The 27,552-nt window shown below is 38.7% G+C and overlaps 1 protein-coding gene across 1 annotated transcript; it reads left to right on the top strand.

Moving 5' to 3' along the window:
• Positions 1-158: 158 nt before the first annotated feature.
• LOC147818037 (low-density lipoprotein receptor-related protein 1B-like) lies at positions 159-26,683 on the top strand. Its single transcript, XM_087178944.1, has 16 exons — positions 159-195; positions 469-584; positions 682-706; positions 975-1,211; positions 1,746-1,926; positions 7,057-7,276; positions 8,993-9,182; positions 11,152-11,274; positions 11,614-11,757; positions 13,039-13,164; positions 14,778-14,891; positions 18,752-18,832; positions 18,944-19,114; positions 20,405-20,587; positions 23,815-24,015; positions 26,424-26,683. The coding sequence occupies exons 1-16, from the start codon at positions 159-161 to the stop codon at positions 26,681-26,683; spliced, it is 2,409 nt and encodes an 802-aa protein (XP_087035070.1).
• Positions 26,684-27,552: the final 869 nt, after the last annotated feature.

Genomic DNA, 27,552 nt, shown 5'->3' with positions numbered 1-27,552 from the left:
GACACAGACCAATTTGAAAGTGACGTTCCGCTATCGACCTTTCGCGATCCTGATTGATTATTATCATAATGAGGTTTTAAGTTTGTCTGCATTTGTTGTCTGTTCTGATCAATTGCTGGACATTGTGCAGTTGACAATAAAAGCATAAGATCAAATTGATGACACAATCTGAGGGCCCACCACGTTTCGATTGGGGTAAAGAAGCACTGGGAGGCTTGGCATGACACATTTGATTTATTCCCCTCTCAGAGATGTTCTGATGACACCAGCTATCTCTCTCTTGCTCACGCTTTCTCTCTTCCTAAGCATAATGAGATTCGGTGCTAAATGGTAGTGCTTCTTCATACAGCAGTCACGGTGGGGTTTGATATCTGGGTCTCTTGCAATGTTTAATTGTCTCTTGGGTAGTTGGTCTCTCCCTCACAAAATGATAAATTGAAGTGAGGCATGTGTGGTCCTCACCCCCAGCATCCCAGTCTCTTGGGTGGGGGCTGAGAGTGAGGAGAGGTCTGCTTTTCTCACTGGAAGCCCTCTTCTTCATTCCTGCTCTTGCCTCTCTGGAGGATCCCAAAGGGTTCGGGAACGTACAGCCCCCTGAGTGGCTAGCGGGCCACTGAGGAGCTGCCTCAGCTTTCTAGGCCTCTTTGTTTGCCTTTCTACCCAGACTCCATGTTATTTTAGATCAGAAGCAGTGTTCACAGCCAAGGTAAGTATTGCCATTGTGTGTTTGCTCATGCATTTTCCTTCTCTTACTGTCAAGGCAGCATTGTGGCAGGAGTGTGATTGAGGGAGGAGAGTATAGTCATTGGCACTGATTACTGGCTCCATTAAGGTGAATGGATGGCCCTGGCTCTTGCTCACATATAAGAACAATGTGGCCAGTAAGAGAGTTTAATGCTGAGATCAGCATTGATGAATTAGGCCAATTAATTGACAATAACAGTAAAATGGATCCGTCCTTTCTTGCCTTGTAGAGCCCAAAAATGATCTCTTCCTGTTCTACGGCAAGGGGCGTCCCGGCGTTATCCGAGGCCTGGATATGAACATAAAGTCCAGCGATGAGCACATGGTGCCAATTGAGGATCTGGTCAACCCTCGAGCCATCGACTACCACACAGAATTGGGACACATCTACTTTGCTGACACCACCAGTTTCCTTATTGGGCGGCAGAAAATAGATGGAAGCAACAGAGAGACGATACTCAAAGATGGTGGGTCTAAAAGCTGTTTTTATACTAACTGCAGCATTTCCCTACAATGAATTCAGCTGACTGTATGCAGTATCTTATAACAGTGACCTTCTAATGTAAGGTATACTGTACATCTCATATATTTTAAAGCGGTTATTTTTTATTCGTTTTACTAATCTGGCAAATCTGTATTATTTATATAAACACCATATAGTACAATGTTAAATACATTTTGATGCCACTGGATGACAAAACTATTTCTCACCAAACAATGTTTGGTTGCCCGAGTGTGCAAAATAAAGTACTGTATATTTGAAAGCTGATGTAATTAATACTTATTATTTGATGATTGCATGTGTAAGATCTTTCCTTCACAGTTTCCTTAGACACTTTATCATCCGAATGCTGTTTTAAGCACTCTTATTTTCCAAACATTAAATATGGATATTCCTGTTTTTCATGGTACTGCATCAAAGTTTTCTTTAAAAAGTTATAATCAGATGACATTTGTATCTGGTGATCCTGTTGAATTCTGTGCTGAGGATTCTGTTCTAGAGCTCGACAATGTTGAGGGAATCTCAGTGGACTGGATTGGGAATAATTTGTATTGGACCAACGATGGCTACAGGAAGACAATCAGCGTTGCCAGGCTGGAGAGAGCATCACAGACCAGGAAGACTCTGTTGGAAGGGAATATGTCGCACCCACGGGCCATTGTGGTCGACCCTCTTAACAGGTCAGGGGAAAAAAGCACCATTCATGGTATTGTACTGTATTGTACCGTGGATATGAAAGAGACACCCTAAAAATCCTGTGGCCAGAAGCTAATAGGTATTTTAAGCAAAAGATGCTTGTAACATGTACGGCTAAGGAGACAGGTATGGGTTGGTTCAAAATTAGATGTGTGCAGGCTGTGGGTGATGTAAGAACAAAGAGAAAAAAGTGTCCTGTTTGTAGTCTGTTTCAGTGTAATTTCCTTCGCCACTGACAGTCAATAAGATCATGCCACTCACATCTCATAATGGGTTAAGTTAAAAAAGTTGGTCAGGCTTTCTATCATTTTCTATCACAATTTTGCCTATACTGCTTTTACCAGCAACCTGCTCTAAGCCATTTTGACTGGTTGGTTAGTTCTGTTACTGAACTTTTTGGTTGTGGTGCATGTATGGGTTGGCAAACCTGGACCCATGCAGGACTTTGGCTAAAGTCTATGTTCACCTGCTTTGTTATAACTGTAATAGGCGTAGGTTTGACAAAATTGACAAATGGAATTTAAACAAAAAAGTTTTTTTATTCAGATTTTACAAGCCAGACTTAACAAATTAAGATTACATGTAAATCTCAAATTGCTTAAAATAAATTTGTTTTTGCATCTTTTTTTCATCTCGGATACCAATGTAGGGATTTAATCAGTTTTTTTTCCCCAACACAGCCAACGACAATCGTCATCAATGAACCATGAAGTAGATAAAAAAGGGGGAGTACTACAGTGGCCTACCAGGGGGTGATTCATGTTATCCAGATCCAAAGACCACTGTGCCTTTTTGTAGATATTGATATCACTTTGCTTCAAATACTAATCCCGAAGATCATCTGTTTTAGCGGACATCTGCTTTGACTGATGATTTGACTAAGCACCTTTCAAAAGAAAATATGTAAGTGTTGGGAGCATCCTAACCTCCAAGTAAACCAGCACGGTTAAATTAAGAGAATCTTAGGCAATCTGCTGTTTTAATGAGAAGGAGGCTGTAGGGGATTTTTGAGAGAGAAAATGGTGGCTCATCTTGTTCCCTTAACCCAAAGCAGAGCTATCCGCTCGTTAACCACAATAAACCTGTGTGATGGCTGTTTCTCCATAGTGCTCATAGATCATCTCTTTGCTCTTCCAGTGCAAATTTATATATGGAGAATCCCACCAGCAGAGATGGTAATTAACATATAGAGAAGATGCTGCAAATCTCAAATTCATTGAGTGTCTTAAGGATCTTAAGGATTAACACTTTCAGGCTTAAATCGTATTAACACACACCAAATCCATAGCAGTCAGAGATTAGTTTTCAAGCCTCAACGGGGTTGTTCTGAACATTTTGCTATACACAGCTATTTCATTGCTATACTGCAGGCACATACACCAAAACCAGAAACCAGAAGTTATTCATTGTTAGTTTTTTTTTTTATTCCACTTGTCTGTAACAATTATCAGTACTTTCAAGTCCTAAAGTTGTGCACCGTCAGGACAAGTAAGGTAAGCAGTCCTTGACCAGCTAAAGCTTGAAAATAGCCATCAATGAGAATGATACTGAAGTGGAAGTGATATCTCTGCGATAGCCTGTTTGCATTTATCTTGAAATTTACAGGTTTCTTGTTGCTGCAGTAGGGTGTTGTCTGTAGTAGCTAGATTGCCTACCAACCATTAGTTTCTATCATTTTTGTAGGTGTCCTGTTGATAAAGGGTGGGGCTCAGAGGTGACTGCCTGTATCCAAAGTGTACTTGTCAAGCTTTCCATGACTCGGGTTTCTGCTGTTTTGAGATTAATTATGATATACCACGTATTATTATACACATGCACAGATGTGTGTGGACACTGAACCAAAGCATTAAAAAGAAAATACTGTTATTTTCTAAGTATTAACAGGATGCAATAGCAATAAAACAAGTAAATTACACTGTGACTTATCTACATCACTGCAAGTTGTCTTACTAATCACCTTGGTCAACATGTGTGACGGCAAGGAGTAAGGGTGGATTGTGGAGCTGCTTTTAATAACCCCTTTTGCAAGGAAAACTCAGACATATTTATTCAGTTTACATATTTACAGTTAACCATGTAACATACTATCCAAGCCTGTTCTGCTGTTTAGTTAACATATGAATGTTTTTGGCTGGACAGCAACTGTAGGACCAGCTCGTGAATGTCAATGAGTTACTGAGTTGGAGTCTCCCCATTGGCTGTTGCTCTTTGAAAATGAAATAGCGCAAACAGTTTCTATTAGGGGCATTTACAGCCTGCAGTGTTGGTAGATTTAAAGACTTTTTGGCTGGACTGCAATTGCAGAGCAGGGCCTTTATTTACTTCAACTACTGCAAGTAACAGGTATTTATTTTTAATTTCCACTGTTTGGTATGTATAGTTGGTCATAGTGGTACAAAGCCTAGTTTTGATCCACTCCTATAGAAATTGCTACATTACGTGTTAATACAAACTTTTTTTGTAACCATTTCAGATTAAAAGCTCTCTAGCGTTTCAGTGAACAGAAACCCTTTATTTCTTAATTGTTTTTTTTTTTTTTGCTTTGCTGACATGTTGCAGTAAGTGTTTTTTCTCATTTTCGGTTGCTGGCATTTCTGTCATTTACATGCATTTCAGATCTGCTAGTTTTTCATCTTAGTAGTTACCAATGGCATCTCCCTCCCTCCCAGGCTGAGAGAGACAAAATAAGAAACATATTTTGGCGCTTCTAACTTTCTCCCTGAATGATAATTTTACAAGTTAAGTTAGCTGATATCACAGCACAGTCTGTGTTAAATTTATGTATTTGGGGATCAAATCAGGATTATTGCAACTGCAGAGCAGCAGCTTTGAAATGTCTTGGAAATTAACATGTAGTCCTAATGGGCTGCATTTCAGTCACTATTTCAAACTTGTTCCATTTGACATTTATCACAGATTTAAAAAAAACAAACAAACAAAAAAAACAATGATTTTAAAACATCAAATATATGCCTATGTTTCATCTGCAGAATAAAACAACTGAAGTGAGAACACAGTCTTAAACCTTTGAGACTATAGTGAGGAAATAGCATGCTGTCCTTTGTTTGTAGGATTTCAGCCCTGACAGACCATAGCAGCAGTGTTGGGGAATGGGGGGATATCATGTGACGTTTCTGTATAAGGATTAATAAGTTTTACTCTGAGCCTCCCACCGACAGCACAAATAATTAGAAAAGCTTGTTTTGGGGTTCTGAGGGAGCGTTCAGCGTGAACCCCACAGTCCTTTGATCTCTATCTGCTCTACAGGAAGGGTCTCTTCAGGTGAAATGGATGCATGTCTCCAACAGATTTCTTGAATGCATTCTGCAACCTTATTTCCTGCTCTGTTTGCCACATTCAGTCTGTGTTGACATGATAAGGACTACTGGCGTCAACTTAACAGTGTCATACCTCTCTATCTGTGCTGCATTAGGAACCTCATACATGTATTCATATAAAAAAACCTCATACAAATACCATTTGACTTGAGTGGTGCTTCACTCAGCTTTGCTCATGTCTGGATGCCTGGATGAGGGTGTATTTATGACTGTTGTCACATACTGGCATAGACAGCGTTGTAGCAACATTAATGCATTTTCAAATTTTAAGTTTATTTATGAAATTAATTTCAATAATAAGGACATGAACACATCCTCTAAAGATACAATAACTAATAATACATTGTACTAAATGAAAAATGGGGCTGCAACTCATAATTACGTTTGTTAGCTTTTAATCTACTACATTTTTTTCTCTTAATTGATAATTATTTTGTCTATTAAATGTCAGCAAATTGTGAAAATGATTACTTTAAATGTCTTGTTTTGTGTAACCAACAGTCTAAAACTCAAATATATTGAGATTACTATCACATAAAAGCAAAAAGTTTCTCTAAAATTTTTGCCATTTTCCTTGAAGATTACAGTCAGTTTATTGACACTGCAGCTCTAAATGAAAATATTGATCATGGATAATTTCAGTTATTATATCCAGTCTTTATTCAACAGAATGGAAGTAGTATTAACATTTTCTTACTATAAAAGTGCCACTGCATGGTGTCCATCAGATTATCTGATGTGGCGTCTATGTCTGTGTGCATGTTAGTGTGGAGCACCACTGAATAATTCATGAGGTTGTAAAGATGACTTCGAGACAGAGGGAGTCTTCATTCACCTCCATATCCCATTCTGTTTCATCTTCTCTTAGCCAGCCCTCTATCATTGATGAGAAACAGGGGGCCACATGGCTAAGTCAGCAACACTCAAACAGAGCAAATCCTCTGGGCATGGTTACTAGAGAACAGATCACGTCAAATCGTTGATCCAATCATGTTTCAAATACCAATGGCCCACTGGGAGTTGCAGTCTCAGCATACATAAGATAAACTAAAAACTTTTCTTTTTTTTTTTTTTTTTTTTGTTGGTGGGGAATATGAGACCTCTAACTTTGCCTTGATGTGCAGTCAAGCAGCACTTTAACTTAATAAGCCTCAATAATTTCTTAGGTTATGATGCACCCTCTTTCGACTACCAAAGATGTTTGATTATTTTGTTTTACATATGGGAAATCTGGATCCCAGTTTATTTCCATTTCACTTGAGAACACTCATTTCGTGAATATAAAACTGGTTTTCTGAACTAATGCTTATGTTATGTATTTGGCAGAACAGGTCCTGTTCTCTGTAATGTTCCCTGCATGAATCAAATCAGCATGTGAAAAATTCAGTATGGGACCACACTCATACCTTCCCATGGGTGCATAGAACAGAACACACAAGATCCATTTCACTCTAATAAGGAATATCTCATTTTGAGAGAGGCCTGCAGAAATGGGCTGTCACATGTGTATTGACTAATAAGAAATCAAAGCAGGAGGACGCTGGTGGATGGACCAACAAGCACAACTAGGAGGAGGGGCAGACAGCTAGAATGAAATTACTTAGTTTGACTGTGAGATGTAATGAGTGTTAGTTCGGATCTTATGAGCTACTGATTTTGCTGCATGATTAACATGTCCCCTCTGAACTAAAGCAATGCCTCATTATGCTGGTTTATTGCAGCATTAATTGCTTTTTGTTTGCCTGTACTGTATGGTCCTATCTCTCTTTATGATAGCTGGATGTACTGGACAGATTGGGAAGAGGATGAGGTCAATGACAGCATAGGGCGGATTGAGAAATCCTGGATGGACGGATCCAACCGCCGCATTTTCGTCACCTCCAACATGTTGTGGCCCAATGGTCTGACCCTGGACCACGGCACCAGCACCATGTACTGGTGTGATGCCTACTACGATCACATCGAGAAGATTCATCTCAATGGAACTGGAAGAATGGTGAGTTTCAATATGTAGCAATCACGCACAGTAGCTGCATTGTGGAGGAACTTATTTGCAGGAGTTTTGGTGGCTGTTGTTCTAGTTAAATTTAAAGTTAGGCAGCTTGTGAGAGTTTAATAGAGGGCATTAGGTGGAATTCAACTGAATAAACAATTCATTTTAATGTGTCAATGTAGGTAGTTCTTTTGCATCCTAAAAAAAAGGTTCTCCAAACTCCAAATCATTAACTAAAGAATGCAGTTAAATTTTTTCCTGGCTTTTTTTTTTTTTGCAGTTTTTCATTTTTTCTAGATTTTGTGTTGCAAAGTTACAAAGCTAGATTTTAATTTATGTTTGATTAGAAGAACTTGTAAATTCTTTGAAATAATCTGAATAACTTTTTGAATCAAACCATAGACTCGTGTATTATTGCCATCTTAATATAATATTAAATGAGTGATTTAACTCTAAATTGAAATTATATCCATTGAGTGTTAAAAAATAATTTCAGAAGGGGTTTTTATTGACATGTTGGTGCCTTAGGCAAGATGTCTCCTGAAGGCTCTGATTTACTCATTTTAATATCTAATTATTTTATAATACTTAATCATTTCATATCTAACTTTGTATAATTTCCGTTTAACAGCAGCAGTAATAAAATGCCCAACTAACAGTGCCACTGTCGAGGTGTGTTCACCTGCTAAATATCACTGAAACAGATGCAAAACAGCTGCACTCTCGCTTCGCTCACCGCTGCTGTTATATAACTGAAACTGCTAACAGCTATTTTTATATATTTCGTGGCTCAGAGAATCGCTTGCTCTCAAAGCCATCCCTTCAGTGTTTTAATGCAGCACAGTGGATGATTTTGACAGCTGTTATTCCAGGAGCAAACATCTGGATTTATAGCTCATAGTCTATCTGAATGCCTGATAACATCAATGACATTAAGTTAAATTCAGGGTGACCTAACTGTTAAAATAAACCTTCCAACTCACTGACCGGAGTTGAGGACACACATACAGTATTATCCCTATTGTGATTATGACTTATCTTGGTGTAGGTCATATTCTAATGTTTACATGGAACATAAGTAACCTGGTTAGTCATGTGATTCCTACATTGTAGGAGAAAGAGAAAGTCAGCCCCCAGCAGTGTTGTTTACCGTCTTTCTGTACTTTGCTTATACTGCACTAAACACCTGATACTGAGTGAAGAGATTTCTAACAATGTAAGGGGTGCACAGACTTTTAAAAATAGATCAGAAGGAGTTATTAGAACATATTTCACCTTCTACCTCTTGGGCCCCTGAATTTCAAGGTCCAAACTGGTTTTGATATTTTAAATATGATACAATGTTAATCTGTAAAGCAGTGGTATGATTGAAAACTCTTCCTCGTCCCACATTAACTGCCAACAAAACATCCCTTCATCCTCAACTGCTCCTGTCGACTGTGGCTGTACTGGCATATTAAGCTAATGAATTATTTGCAAATGCTATTTAATCAATGCCAAGATTCTAGCAAACATTATTATAAGCAGACAGCGCTCCGTGAATAAATTTGTGCAAAGAAATTGAATCACATTCATCATATACTGTGATCAAATCATTTCTAAGCCAGTATCCAAACAGCTAGAACCCTGTTTGACATTGATTTTTTTCTGTGGCTGGTGGTGTCTTGATGTAACTCTCCTAATCTTCTGATTACACTGCATGTTTGTTTCATGTTGCAGGTGGTGTACAACGGAAAAGAGCTAAACCATCCATTTGGAATCTCCCATTATCATAATTTCATCTTTTGGACGGAGTACATGAACGCTTCGGTCTTCCAGCTGGACCTAACCACTGGCGATGTCACTCTGCTGCGGAGTGAGAGACCACCACTCTTTGGCCTGCGTGTCTACGATGCACAGAGTCAGCAAGGTTGGCTGCTTTCTCTTCATTTACTCCTCATCCAGTGCCAGTGAACCATGGCTTCCCTAACAGAGAAAGTGGGTGTCTTGCACTGAAAATAGAACCACTCTGTGCCTCATGTCAAGACGTGTATCCCCTATTCAGCTTTCTTTAATGGGGAGTACTTTATAGGATATATACACCAGAGATTTACTGTACTGGCCAAAAGTTTTAGAACACCTACATTTTTTCCAGCTATTATTTAAATAATTCAGTGTGTCAGTGTTTCTGAAATTAAAGCAATGTAAAAAATAAAAATAAAAAATTGGAGATAAGGATTAAGTTTTTGTTGAACTAAATTTAATCTAGATTATTTTCTCATTCAGCAGCTGAACACACTCGAGATGTTCTTCATACAATACATATCAAACATTTTTCAGAAAATTTCTCCTAACACTGTTGCAGATGTTTCCACTCATGTGTTAAGACTGTGCTGCTCTTCTATCTCGTGAAGCCACCGTCTGGTTCTTTGCTTCTAATGTTTTGGCTCATTAACTTTCTGTAGGATGAACCCCAGACCAACCAGTCTGTGTTCCTTTGTTACTTGCCTTTTCTCACCATGCTGATAGTAATATAAAGTGCTACTTCCTGCAGTACAATTTTGTCTTAATAATGCATCAGCAGGTGTAGTAACACAGTTTGTTCCAACATTTCCTTGGTACAGACAGAGGGTTTGTAAGTCATCTGCAGAAGTCATCTGTAAGAATTGTTTGCATTCACTTTCAAGGCTGATTTCTATGAAAATAAATACATATTCAAGTACAATTTGTACCTTGGGCAGTTCAGCACATACCATTTAAGATTATTCACTGAACTGAACTCAATTTCAGTAACAACTAGAAAAACATATGTGTTCTAAACCTTTTGACCAGTAGTATACATATATGCCAACTGGTGTCAAATTTCATGGTGAAAAGCAGTACTGATCAGCACTGACTTTGCCTTTGAAATCACTTGGGGCTCCACTCTATGAAGTAAAACAAGGTGACCAAGGTTTGGAGGGGTTTGCTTACTTCTGTAACAAATGATGATGGATTCATGCTGTTAGAGAACTGAAAAGAACAGATAGGACAGGGACTGGATACGGCTGACAGTGGAGAACTGCATAGGCCTCCACAGCAGGCATTTCTTTTGTTATTCCATAATAGGTATGTAAAAACCAGTGCTCAGACAGAACCTCCACAATCAGGGGAGATTGACACTATTACTCCAAATGAAGAAAAAATTAATTGTTCCCAGTCCAGTGATGAGCTTTGACGTGAGATTGTTTCAATCTTGTGACAATGATTTTCATACAAGAACTTGCATGAAGATTTTGTGTAGGAAAGTCCCAAGTATATGATGCTGATAAATGGTTTGCTACTGTATGCACAGTGCAATTCACACCATGCACAGAATTTTTATTGGACATTTTTCCATTGTTCATGTCACTGAGTAGATTAATTGGCTGTCCAGTTCTCTGAGTATTACTGATTGGCTCTTACAAAACCAAAGGCTTTATCTCATTGGCTCAGGCACTGCCTTTGCGCTCAGTGTTAAATGAAAGTGACAAAGGTGTCTTGTGCCTTAACTTTATATGTGACAGTATTTTCTGTTTTTTCATTTGGAGATTGTCCGCTTTGTCCAGAAAGACAAATTGTTCCTCCAAAAAGGATAAAAATGTCAAATGTCTTTCTCCCACAGTGTTCACAATAATTCACTTGACAAATAGTTATATATCACATGACATAGACCCGGCATGTCTCCCTAAGACAGGGGTTTTGTAATAATCAGGTGATTTATTTTTATAGAATTTAAAGTGACCCCTGGACCTCTGCTATCCACTATACAGAATAGAGAATGGACAAAACAACAACAAAATCACGTGTCACTTGAGGTGGGCTTCAGAAAATGTAGCTTTGAATGTGTAAGACACCTTATTCGGGATCTATTCTTCCAGGTGACAATGCATGCAGTGTGAATTATGGGGGCTGCGATACCCTCTGCCTTGCCATCCCAGGAGGCAGAGTGTGTGCCTGCGCTGACAACCAGGTCCTGGAGAAGAACAATGTCACCTGTGCAGGTAGGAGGACATAATGAATCAGACAGAGCAAGAGGCCTAAGCTCATCTTGTCCCAGTATACTGTAATACTGGCTTCATCCTATGGGACAAAGACCAAATAAGAACCTTATCTATTCACATGCAAATCTGCTAATAAACAAATAAATAAAGGTGATAGAATTCCCCAGTGGTTTTCCAGAAATACAAGGTAAATCCCTGTTGCGACACTCGTTACACATAAGGTCATGAGACGTTATTAACATGTTTTATGTGCTATTATACCTATGCCAATAATTTCCCCCAAACACATAGTTCATAGGATGTCTCTTGTTGATTTTGTCTCCCCGCTGTTTCTCCCAGAAGCCTCCAGCAGTGGGTCAGAGCCACAGCGATGTAAAAGCGATGAGTTCCAGTGCCATAATCATCGCTGCATTCGGGCCTTGTGGAAATGTGATGGAGATGATGACTGTCTGGATGGAAGTGATGAGGAGAGCCACAGCTGCTGTGAGGATTTTAAAATTATGCTACAGGCCGACACACAAATATATGTACAGATAGCTTCATCATATGATACACTTATTGTAAATGCAGAGCTTTTCACCAAGCAAGGAAAGCCCAAGCTGTTTAAGGCTGATTCTCTCTTTCTGTCAACTGTTACTCAAGTCGCTGAGGTCGGGGTGAAAAGTGTTCCTCCTCTGCGCTGCTGTCTCCCCTCTTGCTCTTGCTGAAGTGGTTTTTGCTCTTTAACAAACCGGTCATGTAAACACTACGTTAAATGCTTGGATGCTGTTTTGTTTGTGATACTATTCTCAAATATCTGTCTGGATATCATACACATCAACTATCATCTAACATGGTTTGTTTTAGTGGGTAGGGCTGTATGAAGGGTGTTTTAAATTGCAAATGTTGTCATGTGGTGAGTTTGCTTTCTCACAACCTGTTATTGAATTAAAATTAAGTTCAATAGATTGAAATAACGCCTGTGATAAGAGACCCGATATTTAGAGAATTTATCTGACCACTGGTCTCAGTGTAGCACGGTCTTGCAGCATCTGGCACTGAGATATTTCTTAGCACTACCACCACTGTCTTAATTATTAGGAATTAAATCAAAGGTAATTCATCATTTACACAGAGCTGTGTCACAGTACCTCAGAACTACAAAGAAATTTGCTCACATTAATTTAGTATGATTTATGAGTGGTGTGGCTTAATGAATCTGAATGGTCAATGTGTAATTAAAGTTAAATGACATGATTGAAAAGAAAATAAGGAGCTTGGCTGCTACTTCCAGTGATGGATATTTTGTGAAAGTGGCTTCATACAAAACAAAAAAGAAACTAAATCCTACTACCACTAAAACCACACAGCAAATATATTTAAGACTTCTTATGGAGACTCTGTCAATTAAAGGACAAACCACCAAGGAGAAGTTGAGCGAGATTCTCATCTAAAATATTTCCTTTTATGTTTTTTATGTTTCCTGATGCTGGTGCATCAGTACAAGTCAAGATTAGTTGAGCTAAGGATCTGTGAATAAACTGTATATGAACATTAACCTTTTTTTTTCCGTAGGATCAAGAGAGATGATGAGCTGGAGAATAGATAAAGCTTTAATGTTAAAAAATCAAACAGTTCTAGCGCCTTTGCTACTACAGAAACTGAAAATGTGATGCTTAATGTTAGTGCTTTTTCTTTTTTAATTTGTCAATTACGATAACATTTTTAATTGACGCAAGAGCTGCAAGGCCACTGACTGACTTTTGATGTGTGAACTTTTGACAGATAATCACAGCTGTCCCATTGATCAGTTCAAATGCAGCAACAATCGCTGCATTCCCAAAAAGTGGCTTTGCGATGGAACAAATGACTGTGGTAACAATGAGGACGAGGCCAATACTACCTGTACAGGTATGTACTGTACCATCATTATGTTTGTCTTAGATGTAGTTTTGCTTTGGCTGCAGTTTGATAACTGTATTATTATATCACTTGAATATAGATAATACTGTGGAAACCGCTTATAGTGATCACATCTGTCCAGGTCAAATTGGTCACTATAAACGGATGGTAACTACAGATTTTTTTTTTTTTTAGCTTTATAATTGTTACATGATTATAAAGTAATGAAATGGACAGCTTTGCTGTTTAGTTATTTAAAGAAAAAACAACATGAGCAGCACTTTGGCCATCTCCTGCTCCAGGCCTAGTCTGAATGATCAGGGTGAAAACATTACACTCCACTCATGTAACACATCTGCTGCTATGAGAGAGTGGGGATGATAATTACGCACTGTAAAAGTCCCAAAGCAGGAGCAGAGCAGGAACAAGAGAGAAAAATAACTAAGCCATGGCAGTGAGTGCGCACAGCACACACACACACACACACACACACACACACACAATATGACAGTATTACAATAGCAGGCTAAAACAAAAGTTCTTTACATATGTTGTCATTTATGAAAAGACCCAAAATGAACACTGTAAGTGGACTACTAATTATTTAAACAGCATTTGTAGAAAAATTATTCTGTCCCAAATTGTATCCAATAGTTTCCACTGTATTTTACAATTTAGGCATTTTTTGCAAAAATGATTTGTTTCCAGTGGTTCTCTTTGCACACTGAGTGATTTTCAAACTTTATACACTTGTTTGTCTCCAAACATGCATCAGTCATTTTGTGAATGTATACTGAAGTGTCATTTTCTGAAATAGTGATATCACCACGACATATTGTGATTTCAGCCTATTGTTCAGTTAACTGATCTAGTTTTGAATTGATTTTCATGAAGCTTATGCAAACAGTAAGAATTAAAGATTAAACATATCTCTCATCTATAGAGTAAGGCAATTCAAAGCACTTTACATAATGCATCAAAAGTATTAAAACAAGAAAGGGAAACGGCATAAATAATATTTTTCAGTGCCGTTTTTTGATGAGATTCTCTCATTTCAGATGTACTTTATTCATCAAAGTCTTGAACAGAGGTTTACTATGCTGTCAAAGCAGTCATTACTGTTATAACTTGTGACTCCTGAGTAGCTTTAGTACAATGCAATCAATCTCATTGTGTGAGAGTACTCTCCAGTATCAAAGAGCTGTAGCACCTACGTGGGGCGACTGTATGTCAGGAACACTTACGATATATCACATTGCTTCCCATGTCCTCAATGGTATCTCTTAGGAGCTTTTTATCCTTAGAGGATCAATCAACCTGCATTAGGCAGAGGATGATGAATTCTCCTTCATCGTCAGATTGACATGAATATCCCACATCAGCAAGAAATCACTTGGGTGCTGTCTGTGGCCAAGCAGCATGTAACTGACAGCCCATCAAGTAACAGCACATTTCCAATGGCCTTTACACCGTCCATGCTCTGTGTGATTGAGTGATAAGGAGTATCCACTGGGCGGACACTGATATCCTGGTGTAGTAGTGATTATTAGCGTTGTTGTGCACATCCTGCATTGACTTATGCACATGTGATTGAATTAAGTAGCTTCTTTCGTATTTCTCAGCCCAGCCCTGTCAGGCCGACCAGTTCTCCTGCCATAACAGACGATGTATACCTCAAGCCTGGAGCTGCGACCGGGAGGATGACTGCGGGGACATGTCTGATGAAGTATCATGCAGTGAGTCACACATGGCTATTTGCCACATGTCACATGTGTCACTCTGTATGGATTGTTGCTCTAATGGGTCAAGATGTAAGATAGTCCAGCTGTGTGAATGAAGCAAGTACTAATAAGAGCATTATGGCAAAGACTTTTTAATCATCACACGTGTTTTTGGGGTCAATCATTCCATTCTTGAAAGTGCGATGTCCCAGTCATGCCTTTAAGGAATCCTTTCAAATCTGGCACAAACATTCACTTGGACTGAAAGATGACCTGATTGGATTTTGGTTGTCAAAAGTCAAATTTCAAGGTCATTGTGACCTCAAAAATCACATTTCTGGTCTCTTGAATTTGATATCTCAAGATTGCCTTCAGGGGAGTTTGTCAGATTTTTCACAAACATTCAATTGGACTAAAAAGATGAACTGATTAGACTTTGGTTGTCAAAGTCGCGATCACAGTGACCTCATGTTCTTGTAAATGGAATATATCAGGAACGCTTGGAGGGAATTTTGTTACATCTGGCATAAACATACACTTGGATTAAAGGATGAACTGATTAGAAATTGGTGGTCAAAGGTCAAAAGTCACTGTGACCTCTCAAAAGAAGTTTTGAGCCATAATTCAACAATTCATACACTAATTATGATGTGATAAAATATAGGATAAAATGTGTATACAAAGTGATGACATTTTCTATCCAAACTTCACTTTGACATAATGTTCTGCAAAAACACTTCTGGTCATTCACTGCTGTAACTCAGGAAGGGGAGATTGTGACCATATTTACTGCATTTGACTGGTTGGCGGAGGCGTACAACCGTGAGGTGGTAATCCCACTGTCTTATAAAACATCTATGAGGGGTGATAGGGTTGTTGATTTGAACTGCTAACTCAATGATTATGTCATTAGGTGTTTGTGTTGCTCTTTGAGGTCAAGATGTAAAACAGGCCACCCAGTGAATTAATCAAACACTAATTTAGGTATTTCGGGCAATCACTAATTGTTTACTCATCACAGTTGTTAATGATATACCTAATCAGAGGAGATTTGAAGTTACAATAAGTAAGATGTCTTTGTGCCTCAGTGCTGGCGAGAGCTACAGCCGGAGCCATTATATTTTTGGGTTTTCCATTTGTTCCATTCTCGTACATGAAAAATTTCAAAAATCACTTTCCATTCTGCACGTGGAACACTCTAAATGTGACTTTATCAACTGTCAACTGTGCCAGAACCTTGTAAACTTTTTTCTTCTTATGGATAAAACTTCAGGTTTAACCTCTAATGGATAGGGAGAAGATATGGATTCATTTGATGTAATTTGTTAAGAACGTTCTTTTTTTTAAACATAATGTCTTTTAAAAGCAAAACTTGTAAAGCTAATAAAATTAATTGGACCTAGACACTTCTGGCTTTCATTCCCATTTAACATTCATGTTGCAGTTTTCCACCTATAGTGCTGTTAGTGATATATAAAACATAAATCACATATAACAGCCCCCCCACCCCTGAGCCTCAGCACTTTGTGTTTAGTGGTAATCATTTGTAGCATGCTGACATTAGCATTCGAGCCGGTATAGTGTGGCTGTAGACTTATAGTGTTGTTCTATATCAAGTTAGACACAGATAAAATAATGATTTTATTGATAATTATTAAAGATAATTATATCCTATGCTTACGTTAAAACAGGGAATTGAGAAAGGAAAAATAAAACATTTAAAAACCATATATTTGGAAAGAATTAAGTTACTTTTACGCAAATGGTTTCAAAGAATTTCAAACATCCATATTTGTTGATGCATCACTTGCCAAACAGTCAAGCTCTTTGAAAATAATGCTGCTCACAACTACTTATCATTTTCGTTACTTCCTGAATATTTCCTGAATATGTCTCTTTCACATGTATCACTTAATAAGAGTGAGAGAGTTTTAGGAGTTGATCTATTGATGTTTTGTTCATTAGACCAAGAAGTAGACATGAGCTCACTGATGGCATTAACTTAGAGGGGTGGTGCTGAGTAAACGGCATACTTTTGTGCAGTAGTTCACTGTTCTTAGTTGTTTCTCAGTGGTATTATAACCTCAGTCAGCTTCAGTTGGCAAAAAGTTGCAGGCTGTGTTTTGGATTAATCTTGGTAAATATAAAGGAGGAAAATACGTGGCACACCATGATGGCCTGAGCTTTGCGAAGTTCTTTGAAGTTTAACCTTTTCTTTATGGAAGGGAAAAGAGCGTTTTAGGCTGTAAAATATGTTTTCAGCAGGGAAAGTTGAACTGGATGAATTACCAGCATGCATTTAAAAGATGGGGGTAAAGGTTTAAAGATTCTCCCTTAATCACTATTTGTACTAAATCAGCCTTTTACAGTGATTGATGTTTGCGAAACGCTGCACTGTGCTCTATCGCCCCAGCCTCCCTTTGTGTGTCCTAAGCTGCTTCAATACACAGTCACAAACAGCCAGGGTGTAAGCAGTAATTAAAGTTGCTCATGCTCGGCTTCATTCAGTCAAAATCAAGCTGTGCAGCAAAACATATTCTCTCCCATATTGTTGTCTGAGCTTCCTCAGGCATTACTTCTCTATAGGCACTGTACTGTGCAGCTTTGGCAGCTCATTTAGCTTCAGTGGCGCTACTGTGGGTTTTGGAACACCTGAAGCTCAGTGGTGGCCGCCTTAGAGATTGATGCTAATTTGGATTTTGTTTGTCAGTAGTTTAGTAGTTGTCACACAGTGTCTCATATTTGGCTCTCTGTTCACTTGAAGCAGTCATTATTAATGGATGCTGGTGTTTCATTTTTAGCCAAGCTCACTGTTTGCTTGAAACCTTCATTATTTATGGATGTTCGTGCTTCATTTTTAATGAATGTTAAATTCCAGCCAGTCATGCCCTGTCAGTGAGACCTAACACATTTGATGGAAATATAGAAGACACTTTGACAAAGATATAGTATGTCTCTGCGACAGTGCCTAAGGTATTTCAGGCAGCAGCAGTAGATGCCAACAAATCAATTCAAATGAATACTTTTCATTCTTTTCATTTCATACTGAAGTCAATAAAGCTTCAGGCATCCAGTAAGGATATTTTAAAAGTTCTGTATGTACAGTATCTTAAAATCCGGAACAGGACTGGTATCTGATGGGAATAAAAATGTTGATCCTAACAATGTCATTAGACCACAAAATGCAGTAGAATCTGTATTCCTATACCTCCTGCAGCACTGCTAGAGAATATTGATGCTATAACATTGACCAATTTAGTTCATGTAGTCTCCTTGACTGCAGTGATGGATGTTGGATCAAATATTGGCTGACTACAGAGGTAGTAATTTGCTCTCACCAGCTTACATTGTCAAGTTAAGTTTGCAAACGGTCTATAGCTCAGTATCACATACATGTTGTCTCAATTGACTGGCCCAGATCAGCAGCAAACGCAAAAACTTATAAATAAGAATAAAAATGCAACACAGAGACATCCCTTTCCAGACTTTGCAGTGGGAGCTGTTAAAATATACAGTTTCAGAAATGAAAAAGTGGCTGGGACTGCATGGTGACTGTTGAATTTCCAACCAAGTCAGTTAGTTGATGAAAGTATTCTCAAGACAATAATCTACAAATACATCATTTTTCTTTCCCTCTTTATCACCAACCCCTGATATGGACCCAGCTCATAGTAGTTTCAGAATCTATGTCATCTGGATTAAAGATTATGCAGACTCACCATGATGTGTCCATTGGATTACAACTCAAAGCTGTTTTCTATTATATTTCACCCAAAACAACAGATATCAATTGTAGAATTGCAGTGTAAATACTGTATGTCTTTAAGTTGGATTGGACTAGTAGTTGATGTTTATCTGTTTGTAAACCTTTCCAGGCTTCCCCACCTGTGAGCCCCTGACCCAGTTCAGCTGTTCCAATGGACGATGTGTCAGTGTGAAGTGGCATTGCGATTCAGGCAAGGCCAAGAACAGAAATCTGTTGATTTTCTAACATTACATTTTTCAGCCATGGTATTTTGTGTGTTTGTTTGGTGACACCTTTCATGAATGTTCGCGCATATGTGTAGATGATGACTGTGGAGATGGCAGCGATGAGGTGGGCTGCATCCAGTCTTGCTCCAACACCCAGTTCCAGTGCACCAGTGGCCGTTGTATCCCAGACCACTGGGCCTGTGATGGTGACAATGACTGTGGAGATTTCAGCGATGAGAACACGACCTGCAGAGGTGGATCAGCACGTAAGAATGCCAGCATTACCTTTTTAAAATGCTGTGAAGTATTGAGTCAGATAAAAAGTACGTAGACTAAAACATCCCCTCCAGCATAAGACAAATCTTGTTATTATTCATGTTTTACATCAAGATATTAGTAGTATGAAGCCAGCTTATTTATAATGATCCCATTATATATTAAGTCATCACAAGGATATGCTCCTTTGGAATTTCACGAAATACTGTATCTGCTCTGCTTCGAGGCAGAGCTGTCTGCCAGCACCTTTGTCAGGGTGGAGTTGCCTTTATATCTGTTTCAGTGTGCTAATGATTTTATTTGCAATTCTAATCAATGCTTGAATTTAGGTGCTGTAATTACAAGTTTAACAATTAATCAGCTTGAGTCCAATAACTTTGTTTTCACACTCACGTGTGACTAATCTTATCCAGTCTGTCTGGGGGAATTTTACCATCAGGAGTTGAATCATTTAATCTAATTACCACAGAAACCTCATGCAAGCTCCTAGAAAACTCACAGCTCACTTGCTTGTCACTAGAATGTGTAGACTATTCATCAAACCATTTCCTGATGGGAGCTGCAGGCTTCTCCACTCCCCCGTGCCTGCTTTTACCCTAGGGGACTGAATCTGTCTTAGCTTTGCTCCGGCTGTTGAGGAAATGTTTTTTGGATTTGACTATAACATATTAAGTTTATGGATAATCAGATTCCGAACATCATATAGACTGAATTAAAAATGCAATAACACAATTTAATTTATAATGCTGTTTATTATGCAATTATGTTATGTTCTCTTGGTTTTATTTGGTTTACAAATTCTTTATATAATTTAAAATATACTATTTCGTTTCCTATTAAATGATTGAGGGATATTAAACCATTACGGAAAACCCTCACAGAAAAAGTGTGATGTATTTCCCCCCAGCCATATAGCATTTTTTATCAATAGAGGATCTATGCAGTGACTCCAATATTTGCAATGCAACACATACAACATAATGGTCTAGTGGTACCAGTTTCTTTTATTTGTAATGAATCCCTGCTGGAGAGAGATATAGTGAACATTAAAAGAGACAGAAACATCTTAGAGACGTAAAACTTAAATGCTAGAAGTGAAATAACATCCCTCTTTGGAACTCACTGACCTATTATAGCTGCCAAGTGCCCTGCTTGCGAAGATAAATATTTGTAAACAGTAAAAGATGTCTTGTAAAATAATAGTTCAATACTGCCGTGCCTTTGCCCATGACACTGTGCTGTAGATTCGTGAAGCACTCGTAAAATGACTTTTGTTTCAGTGCTGCCACCTGTGATTGAGTGCAGTGGGGAGGAATTCCACTGTGTCACAGATGGAACCTGCATCCCTGAGCGCTGGAGATGTGACGGAGACAAGGACTGTGAAGATGGAAGCGACGAGAAAGACTGTGAGGGCACCAAAAGGATGTGTGACCCCAAGGCCAAGTTTACCTGCAAAGATACAGGTAGTGAGGACAGTACACTGTGAAATGACACAATGGGTCCCAGAAGTGAAATATGTCTTGATACAAGCTATTGATGCTAAAGATGCAAAAAGATGCTAAAGGTGGTGTTTCCTTTTTATTGACAGTTTTAGTTGGTGAGTATATATATAAATCTTGTCCAGTTGATCAGTTGTCTGAAGCAGATGTTAAACTTCTAGCATAAGGGACGTCTGACTGAACTAATGGATAGAGGAAGGACAGTGAGTATAAGTGAGGCACATCAAAAGAGACATAGCCCCATCAGCTTACCTGATTGACTATTGTTTCACATATAGAAATCACTTCAAGAAACAAAAGACAGAGATTCATCATTTTACCGTTCTGTATGTGGGTTATATCCTAGAAAACGATCCAAAACAATTCACAATTTCACTTTAAATTAAACATGATCGTGTGGATTTTTATCAAAGCCTAAAGCAAATGTAGTTTATCTTCTTAACCTTCACAGAGAAAGCTGTAATAAACAGGATATATTCGACTAAATAAAAGACCATCTTTACTCCAGTCTCTTTTTTTGGTTTTTTAGAAAGGTGGAAAGAATCTTAATCGTTTCATGGGCATTTTTGTCTCCATCAGTTGTAAATTAAGCTGCAAAATGGCTCTTTCCTTTCATAAAATTTATTTTCTGATGATGGGCTTAAGAAATATCAACTGTGGAAGAGCACAGTGAAGTTTTCATGTACTTGTTCGAAGAGTTAAGAGAAACCATTTAAATGGTCTATTTAAACAGCCTCTTGTACCCAAGCCCAACATCCACGTTCTTTCAACAACTGAAAGCAGAAGGTCAGAGAAATGTTCTTTGCTTTCTGTTTTTAACTCTACAGCTTTCTGCTCATCCCTTGACAGTATTATCAAGAATGGAAGCAGTGCTGCATGGTGAAGGGTTGCTTAGACCACACAATTATTATTCACCCTAATTCTGCAGTGTCACACCCCTGTGCACTGGTGCAGTTTGCTCTGTCCTCCCCAGAAGAACGGAGTGCCCTTTCTAGCAATACTCAAAAAGGCTTTATGAAAAAGGCCATTTTAACTGTTCAGTTGAAATACAGGGAAAGATTCTGTTTCTTTATTTACACTTTTATTTTACTTTACTTGACCTTATATTTATAAGGCAAACATGTCAGAGTACATGTGGATGCAAATACACATGTAGAGGATAAAATGCTGCTGAATTTTCAATGTGGACAACAGTACAACAAAACAACCTTGGTATGGTCATCCGCACACAGGTTTATTTGTTTGTCAGTGTCCATTTGGAAAAACATATGTAGAAAAAAACATATAATAAACCTACAACAAATAAACACAAAGAATAGGTGAGCTTACAGTAAGAACTAGTAAGTATTTATCCAGCAGTAAATAAAAAAGATATAAAAAATTAGAAAACAACGTATCTTGAACAATTCTAATATTTTGTAAAAGAGGGATGTGTTGAGGTCGACTGTCATGCAGAGCATCCACTGTTCTCAGGCTCAGTTCAGGATCACTGCTTTGCTCAAAATGAATGAGTTTATTTGAATAGTCAGTGTTTCCAGCTCTTACCCCTTACCATTTTTCTACCTATGTGCATGTATTACACATGAGTTAGAAAACAAAAACATGTACAGGATGACAAAAAAATTTGAAGATATTTGCAAAGTTGATAATGACAATAATGAGCAAAGTTCTTTTTTTTAAGTTATGAGTATTTTTGCCTTTACTTTTGATGGTACATTGAAATAGACAGGGGAGTCTGAGGGGATGACATGCAGCAAAGGGCCATGGGTCGGTTTTGAACCCATGGCCGCTGCAGTTAGGATTAAGCCCATGTGGTGCACACTCTTCCAGGTGAGCCACCGAGGCGCTCCCAGTAATCAGCAAAGTTAAACAAAAAAAAATCAACACATGAATTTACTCATGTTATTTAAAAATACAGGAAGGACCACCATAAATAAAAAAGTTGCCAGCTCTGTAGGCAGTCCATCTGTGGATATGCTTCAGTTTTGTTGAATTAAAGATGAAACTTTTAGATGTTTAAGATTTTCTATGTTTGGAAAGAACATAAAAAATTTATTTCATACTAAAAATAATAGGCAACGGTTATGTTTAATAAACTCACTCAGAAGTACTCCTTCCTTTTTGTTCCTCCTTCTCCCTGAATAGAATCATGATTTTTCCTTCCTCTGCTTTCTACACACTCATGAAACTCATCAGGTTGAAGTAGTGGGATTTTTTTTTTTTTGCTGTATCATTCAAGGTGAATTTGCCAGAATCAAGACTGGTTAATTCAATTATACAAATGATTAACCTCCTTGTCTATATGCATTACCACAAGCATGCATTTTGATTCCACTTAAAAGGGAAGATTTTTGTGCCTCAAGTGTTGTCCATATTTTACACATGGAAAAGCTTGTGCACTTGAAGTTCACATAACCTTTCATTTTTATCTGTGCAGCTGCAGTGGCGTCGCATTAAGCATTTAGAAACATGAAGGGTTAAATCAAAAATGTTGTGGGACTATATTTTTGTAGGGCCAACTGGAAAGCTTAAAAGTGATATGAAACCAAAAATACACACAGACATACCTGAACACACACAAGATCCACACACCCTCAGCAGTTGCTTCAGCTTCCCACATCCGTTTGCACTGATGCGGCACCAAGCACAAACCAGTGGGATCTCAAAACCCTATGATGTAGCTTTGATGGAAAAACTGTAAATTGGAATATGCTGCGATCCAGGCTTCACCTGGGAGAGTGCAAAAATGATGATACATCCCGGTATCTGTGTTGTTTTCTTCCTCGCCTCTCCCAGTGGTTCCACCTCTTTCTAACTTGCACAGTGAGGGAATTACACATTACACTCTAGTGCAAGTATCAGCATAAGGACTATTGATCTGTGGATTTTTTTTCCTGAAGATGAACATTAAGTACAGAACTGAGAAAGAGTTTGTTGTTGATTGAGCCCCCCTTGAGAAATAAGATTCTTGCTATGTAATGTTTAATCTTAGGATATGATTAAGAGCATTGCAAGCACTGAATTTATCACGTTAACTTTGGGGCCAGTAATGCCAGGAAATGTATTTATGAATCCCATGTTATTTGTATAAAAGAAACGAACCGCAGTCAAACTTGGAATTGTTAATTCTCAAATGTTTACATGCTTAAAACAATTAATGTCTGCCTATCTCCACATCCTATATGCTACAGGCAAGTGTATCACAAAGAGCTGGGTGTGTGATGGAGACATTGACTGTGAGGACCGCTCAGATGAGGAGTCCTGTGAATCTGCTATCTGCAAGCCACCCAAGTACCCCTGTGCAAACAACACCTCTGTCTGTCTCACACCTGATAAGATCTGCAATGGCAAAGTGGACTGTGCAGACCGCTCGGATGAAGGACCCATCTGTGGTAATGTTTGTCCTGTCCGTGCATGTCATATCTTTTTTGTTTTGGTTTTGTTTTTATTTATAAAGTGATACTCCACTCAAATACACTACAAAAAAATTGGTATTGCTGCTGTAAGAGCCATCACTCTTCTTGGAAGGCTTTCCACAAGATTTTGGAGGCTGGGCAACGAACTAGCTCAGTCGGTGTTCCAATTAATTCCAAACATGTTTGATGGGGTTGAAGTCAGGGCTCTGTGCAGACCAATCAACTCCTTCCCCACTAAGCTTGAAAAAAACATATCTCTCTGGACATGGCTTTGTGCATTCTATCCAACCATCGTGTCTGAACTACTAATCTGGGTGTGGGTCACAGTGGCAGCAGACTAAGCAAGACAGCCAATACATTCTTCTGTTTAGTGCATTGTCATATTAAAATGATAAAAGGCCATTCACAAACTGGTGTCACAACCTTGGAAGAAATGTATCAGTGTCTGTCCCCAATATTGACTAAATATACTTCTTCCTGAGTTCCAAGGAGGGTGATGGACTAGATGTAAGATTTGTGCAAAGTTTGAGAAGTTGTAGTTGTTTTGATACTTTACGCCATCAAAACTTGTCAACATTGGAATCTGTTGTTATCAAAATTCAAGCTGACCACAGCTGCTGCTCTTCATTAGGAACTTTTTATAGCCACGTTTCAAGCCTACAGGGGGTGAGTGTTTGATAGTCAAAAGATATATTTTGAGCGAAAATCACTTTTAAGTGAAAAGATCAAGAACACCTGTCAGAAATAATGACTTCCATGGACTCTTAGGCATTTTGGATCTTGCAGTGCTCCAACTGTGTTTGAGTTCTTTTGATTGCCATGTCTTGCAAGTATAGAAACATTGGAGTCAGTGGTGTTGTTTTAATGGAAAATAAAACAAAGAAAATGGTGACAAATAAGTAAACCACATTTACATTGCAAATTAAAACCAAGCAATTTCTTCTGTGCAAATCTTTATTTAGATAAAGCACTTTTTAATTTACATAAGATCAGCTAAGAGCTGCAAAAAGCTTTAGTGGAAATATTGCAGCTCTGTCACATTTCAATTTTCACTGTCGAGGTTGAGGACATGTTACCTGCTGAGGCTCCTCACAGCATCTGTGCTAACTCTCACTTTTTTCACCTAATGTTATATCAGGGGATGTTGAGAAATATCTACCAGTGAAGTTGTGCTCTCATCTTCTCCTTCACATTCAACAGCTTAGTGCCTGACGAGGAACCAGTGTGTGTTGTCACAGAGACCGAAGGGACAAAACATAAAGAAATACTCTGCTTTCTCGATAATTGCAAATGTGGAAATGTTTGTCCATCAGCCTTAAGAGGGAAGAAAGGGATCTCATGTGACTAGCCCCAGCCATCTAATCTGTTAAAGTGAGCAGTGTAAACATGGAGGTTCATTCGCTACAGGACTCTCGAGTGTCTGTTATTGTAGCTGAAAAGAGCTTTTGCCTGCTCATAGACAATTAGGATGTGTTCAGAAGGACCTTGAGGATCCGATTGATTTGCACCAGCTCAGCAGGATTTGCACCCACTGTTGACAACTATGACCACATAGTCCATTTACCCCCAGCTGAGGGATTGTCCTTGCCCACAAGACACGTCTTAATCACGGTGGGAAAAGGGAGGCCAGATCAGTTTCATTTTCACTGATATTCTTTGCTGTTTTGACCTGGCAACTTCAAACAAGAATTGGGTGTGCTTGGCAGAAAAACAACTTTCTTACAAGATTAAAGAGCATGAGCAAGTTAAGACATGTCTGTCTTTATATCACATCTGAAAGGAACAGCGCATTATGGTCTTTTTCCAGTTTTGTTTTTGAAGCGGTGTCAGAAATAAAACCCTTTCACCCCTCAGGTGAATTCACACAGCTGCTGTACTGAGGCTGGTTTGTTATGCAACACTTTTGTCTTCATTAGATTGTGAAAACATTCCTTGTACTTGACTTATGATCTCTTGCTGTGAGTGAAAAGTGTGTTATCCTTGCAACATTATGTTCACATATAAAACATTTCAGTTGTTGGAAATTAGAGGATCTGTAAGATGGCCAGATACTACTTTGTTACAGAGCCACCACACACATTTTTCATTCATCATTCATACATAATGCTATTTTAAATCTCTTTCTCTGGGCACCCCGTTGGTTCAACCGGGAGAGTGCGTACCACTTAGGCTCAGTCTTTACTGCAGCGGCCATGGGCTTGAGTCCAAGCCGTGGCCCTTTGCCGCATGTTATCCCCTCTTTCTCCGCGACTTTCCTGTCCCTATCCGAATAAAGGCAAAAATTGCCCAAAAAAATAACTTAAAAAAAAAAGAAAAGAAAAATCTCATTCTCTTTCTCAGAATCTGTAAAGCTTCTAAGACTCTCTGTCCTCTCTTCACCCCAGATATGTGTCTTGTAGCCAGAGGGGGCTGCAGTCACCAGTGCACCGTGGCACCGGGGAAAGGGGTTGTGTGTTCTTGTCCCCCTGGGCTTCACCTGGACTCCAGCAACAAGACGTGTGAGGTGGTGGACTACTGCAGCCATCACCTGAAGTGCAGCCAGGTGTGTGAGCAGTACAAGACCACAGTGAAGTGTTCCTGTTATCCAGGATGGATGCTCGACCCAGACGGAGACAGCTGTCACAGCACAGGTAACAGACCCTAGCTTTTTAATATTTGTTTTATTGATGCTGTTGGTTGTCATGATGCTGAGCGGCTTTGGGTTTGTCTGCTGTAATATTAAATTTGATCCTAGGGCAAACTTGTACCTCTACAGTCTTTGCTTCTGAGCTGGAATCTTTGCTCTTAGACTGTATTCTTGCTGTGTTGGTGCCTGGAAATATGAGTTTTACATTACTTACTTAAAACTCATTTTCCAGAAGCAAAGACTCACACCATAGAAACTGGAAAAAAACATAAGTCAAACTACAGAATTAGAAGGTTCTTGTGTTAGGGCCTCTGAGTGCTGAACGAGTGCAGGGGGTGGTCTGACGAATAGCAATAGATGGTGATTGAGAGTACTGTCAGGTCAAATTCAATCAGCCTCAAATCTGAAGCGACATCTGTGTGATAGGTCCTGTCTGTTTCTATCCGTGCTGATGCTGAGTGAAAGAAACATGTTCTCCTGTCGTAAACCCCCTGAGATTTGTTACTTCACTTTTTTGTGCAGAGGTTCACCTCAGGCCTAATCTCATACAACCACAAACATTGTACCAGTGTAATATCACATTATAAATTCAAACTTTCCGCTATTCTGATTGCTGTCATTGAATAATCTGTTTGATGGAACCTCTTGAAATACAATAGTTACACACACATGCTGTTGGCTTGTCATATGCAGATTTATGGACCTCGTTTGATTACTCGCCTCTCTATTTCACTTCAAGATTGATGGCAGTTGCAGCTCTAATCTTGCATTAACGCAGGAAGAGACTACACAATTTTCTCTGCAAGCAGATCAGAATTCTACAGCTTCATCATAAATCAAGTTTTGCATACAAACACAAACAATCCAGTTTCATATTGAGAGAGGTG

The sequence above is a fragment of the Seriola lalandi genome, unplaced genomic scaffold (assembly GCF_002814215.2).
Source record: "Seriola lalandi dorsalis isolate HSWRI2012SDOR001 ecotype SW California unplaced genomic scaffold, Sedor1 jcf7180002054758, whole genome shotgun sequence".
In the NCBI taxonomy this organism is placed as follows: Eukaryota; Metazoa; Chordata; class Actinopteri; order Carangiformes; family Carangidae; genus Seriola; species Seriola lalandi.
The sequence above is the reverse complement of the archived record's forward strand: the minus strand, read 5'-3'. Positions and strand labels throughout refer to the sequence as shown.

Bases quoted from the DNA above. Each gene is read 5' to 3' on its own strand.
- LOC147818037 (XM_087178944.1), top strand. From the start codon at position 159: ATGACACAATCTGAGGGCCCACCACGTTTCGATTGGG. The intron at 707-974 runs GTAAGTATTGCC...CTTGCCTTGTAG, and splicing joins AAGCAGTGTTCACAGCCAAG to AGCCCAAAAATGATCTCTTC. The intron at 24,016-26,423 runs GTAATGTTTGTC...TCTTCACCCCAG, and splicing joins GGATGAAGGACCCATCTGTG to ATATGTGTCTTGTAGCCAGA.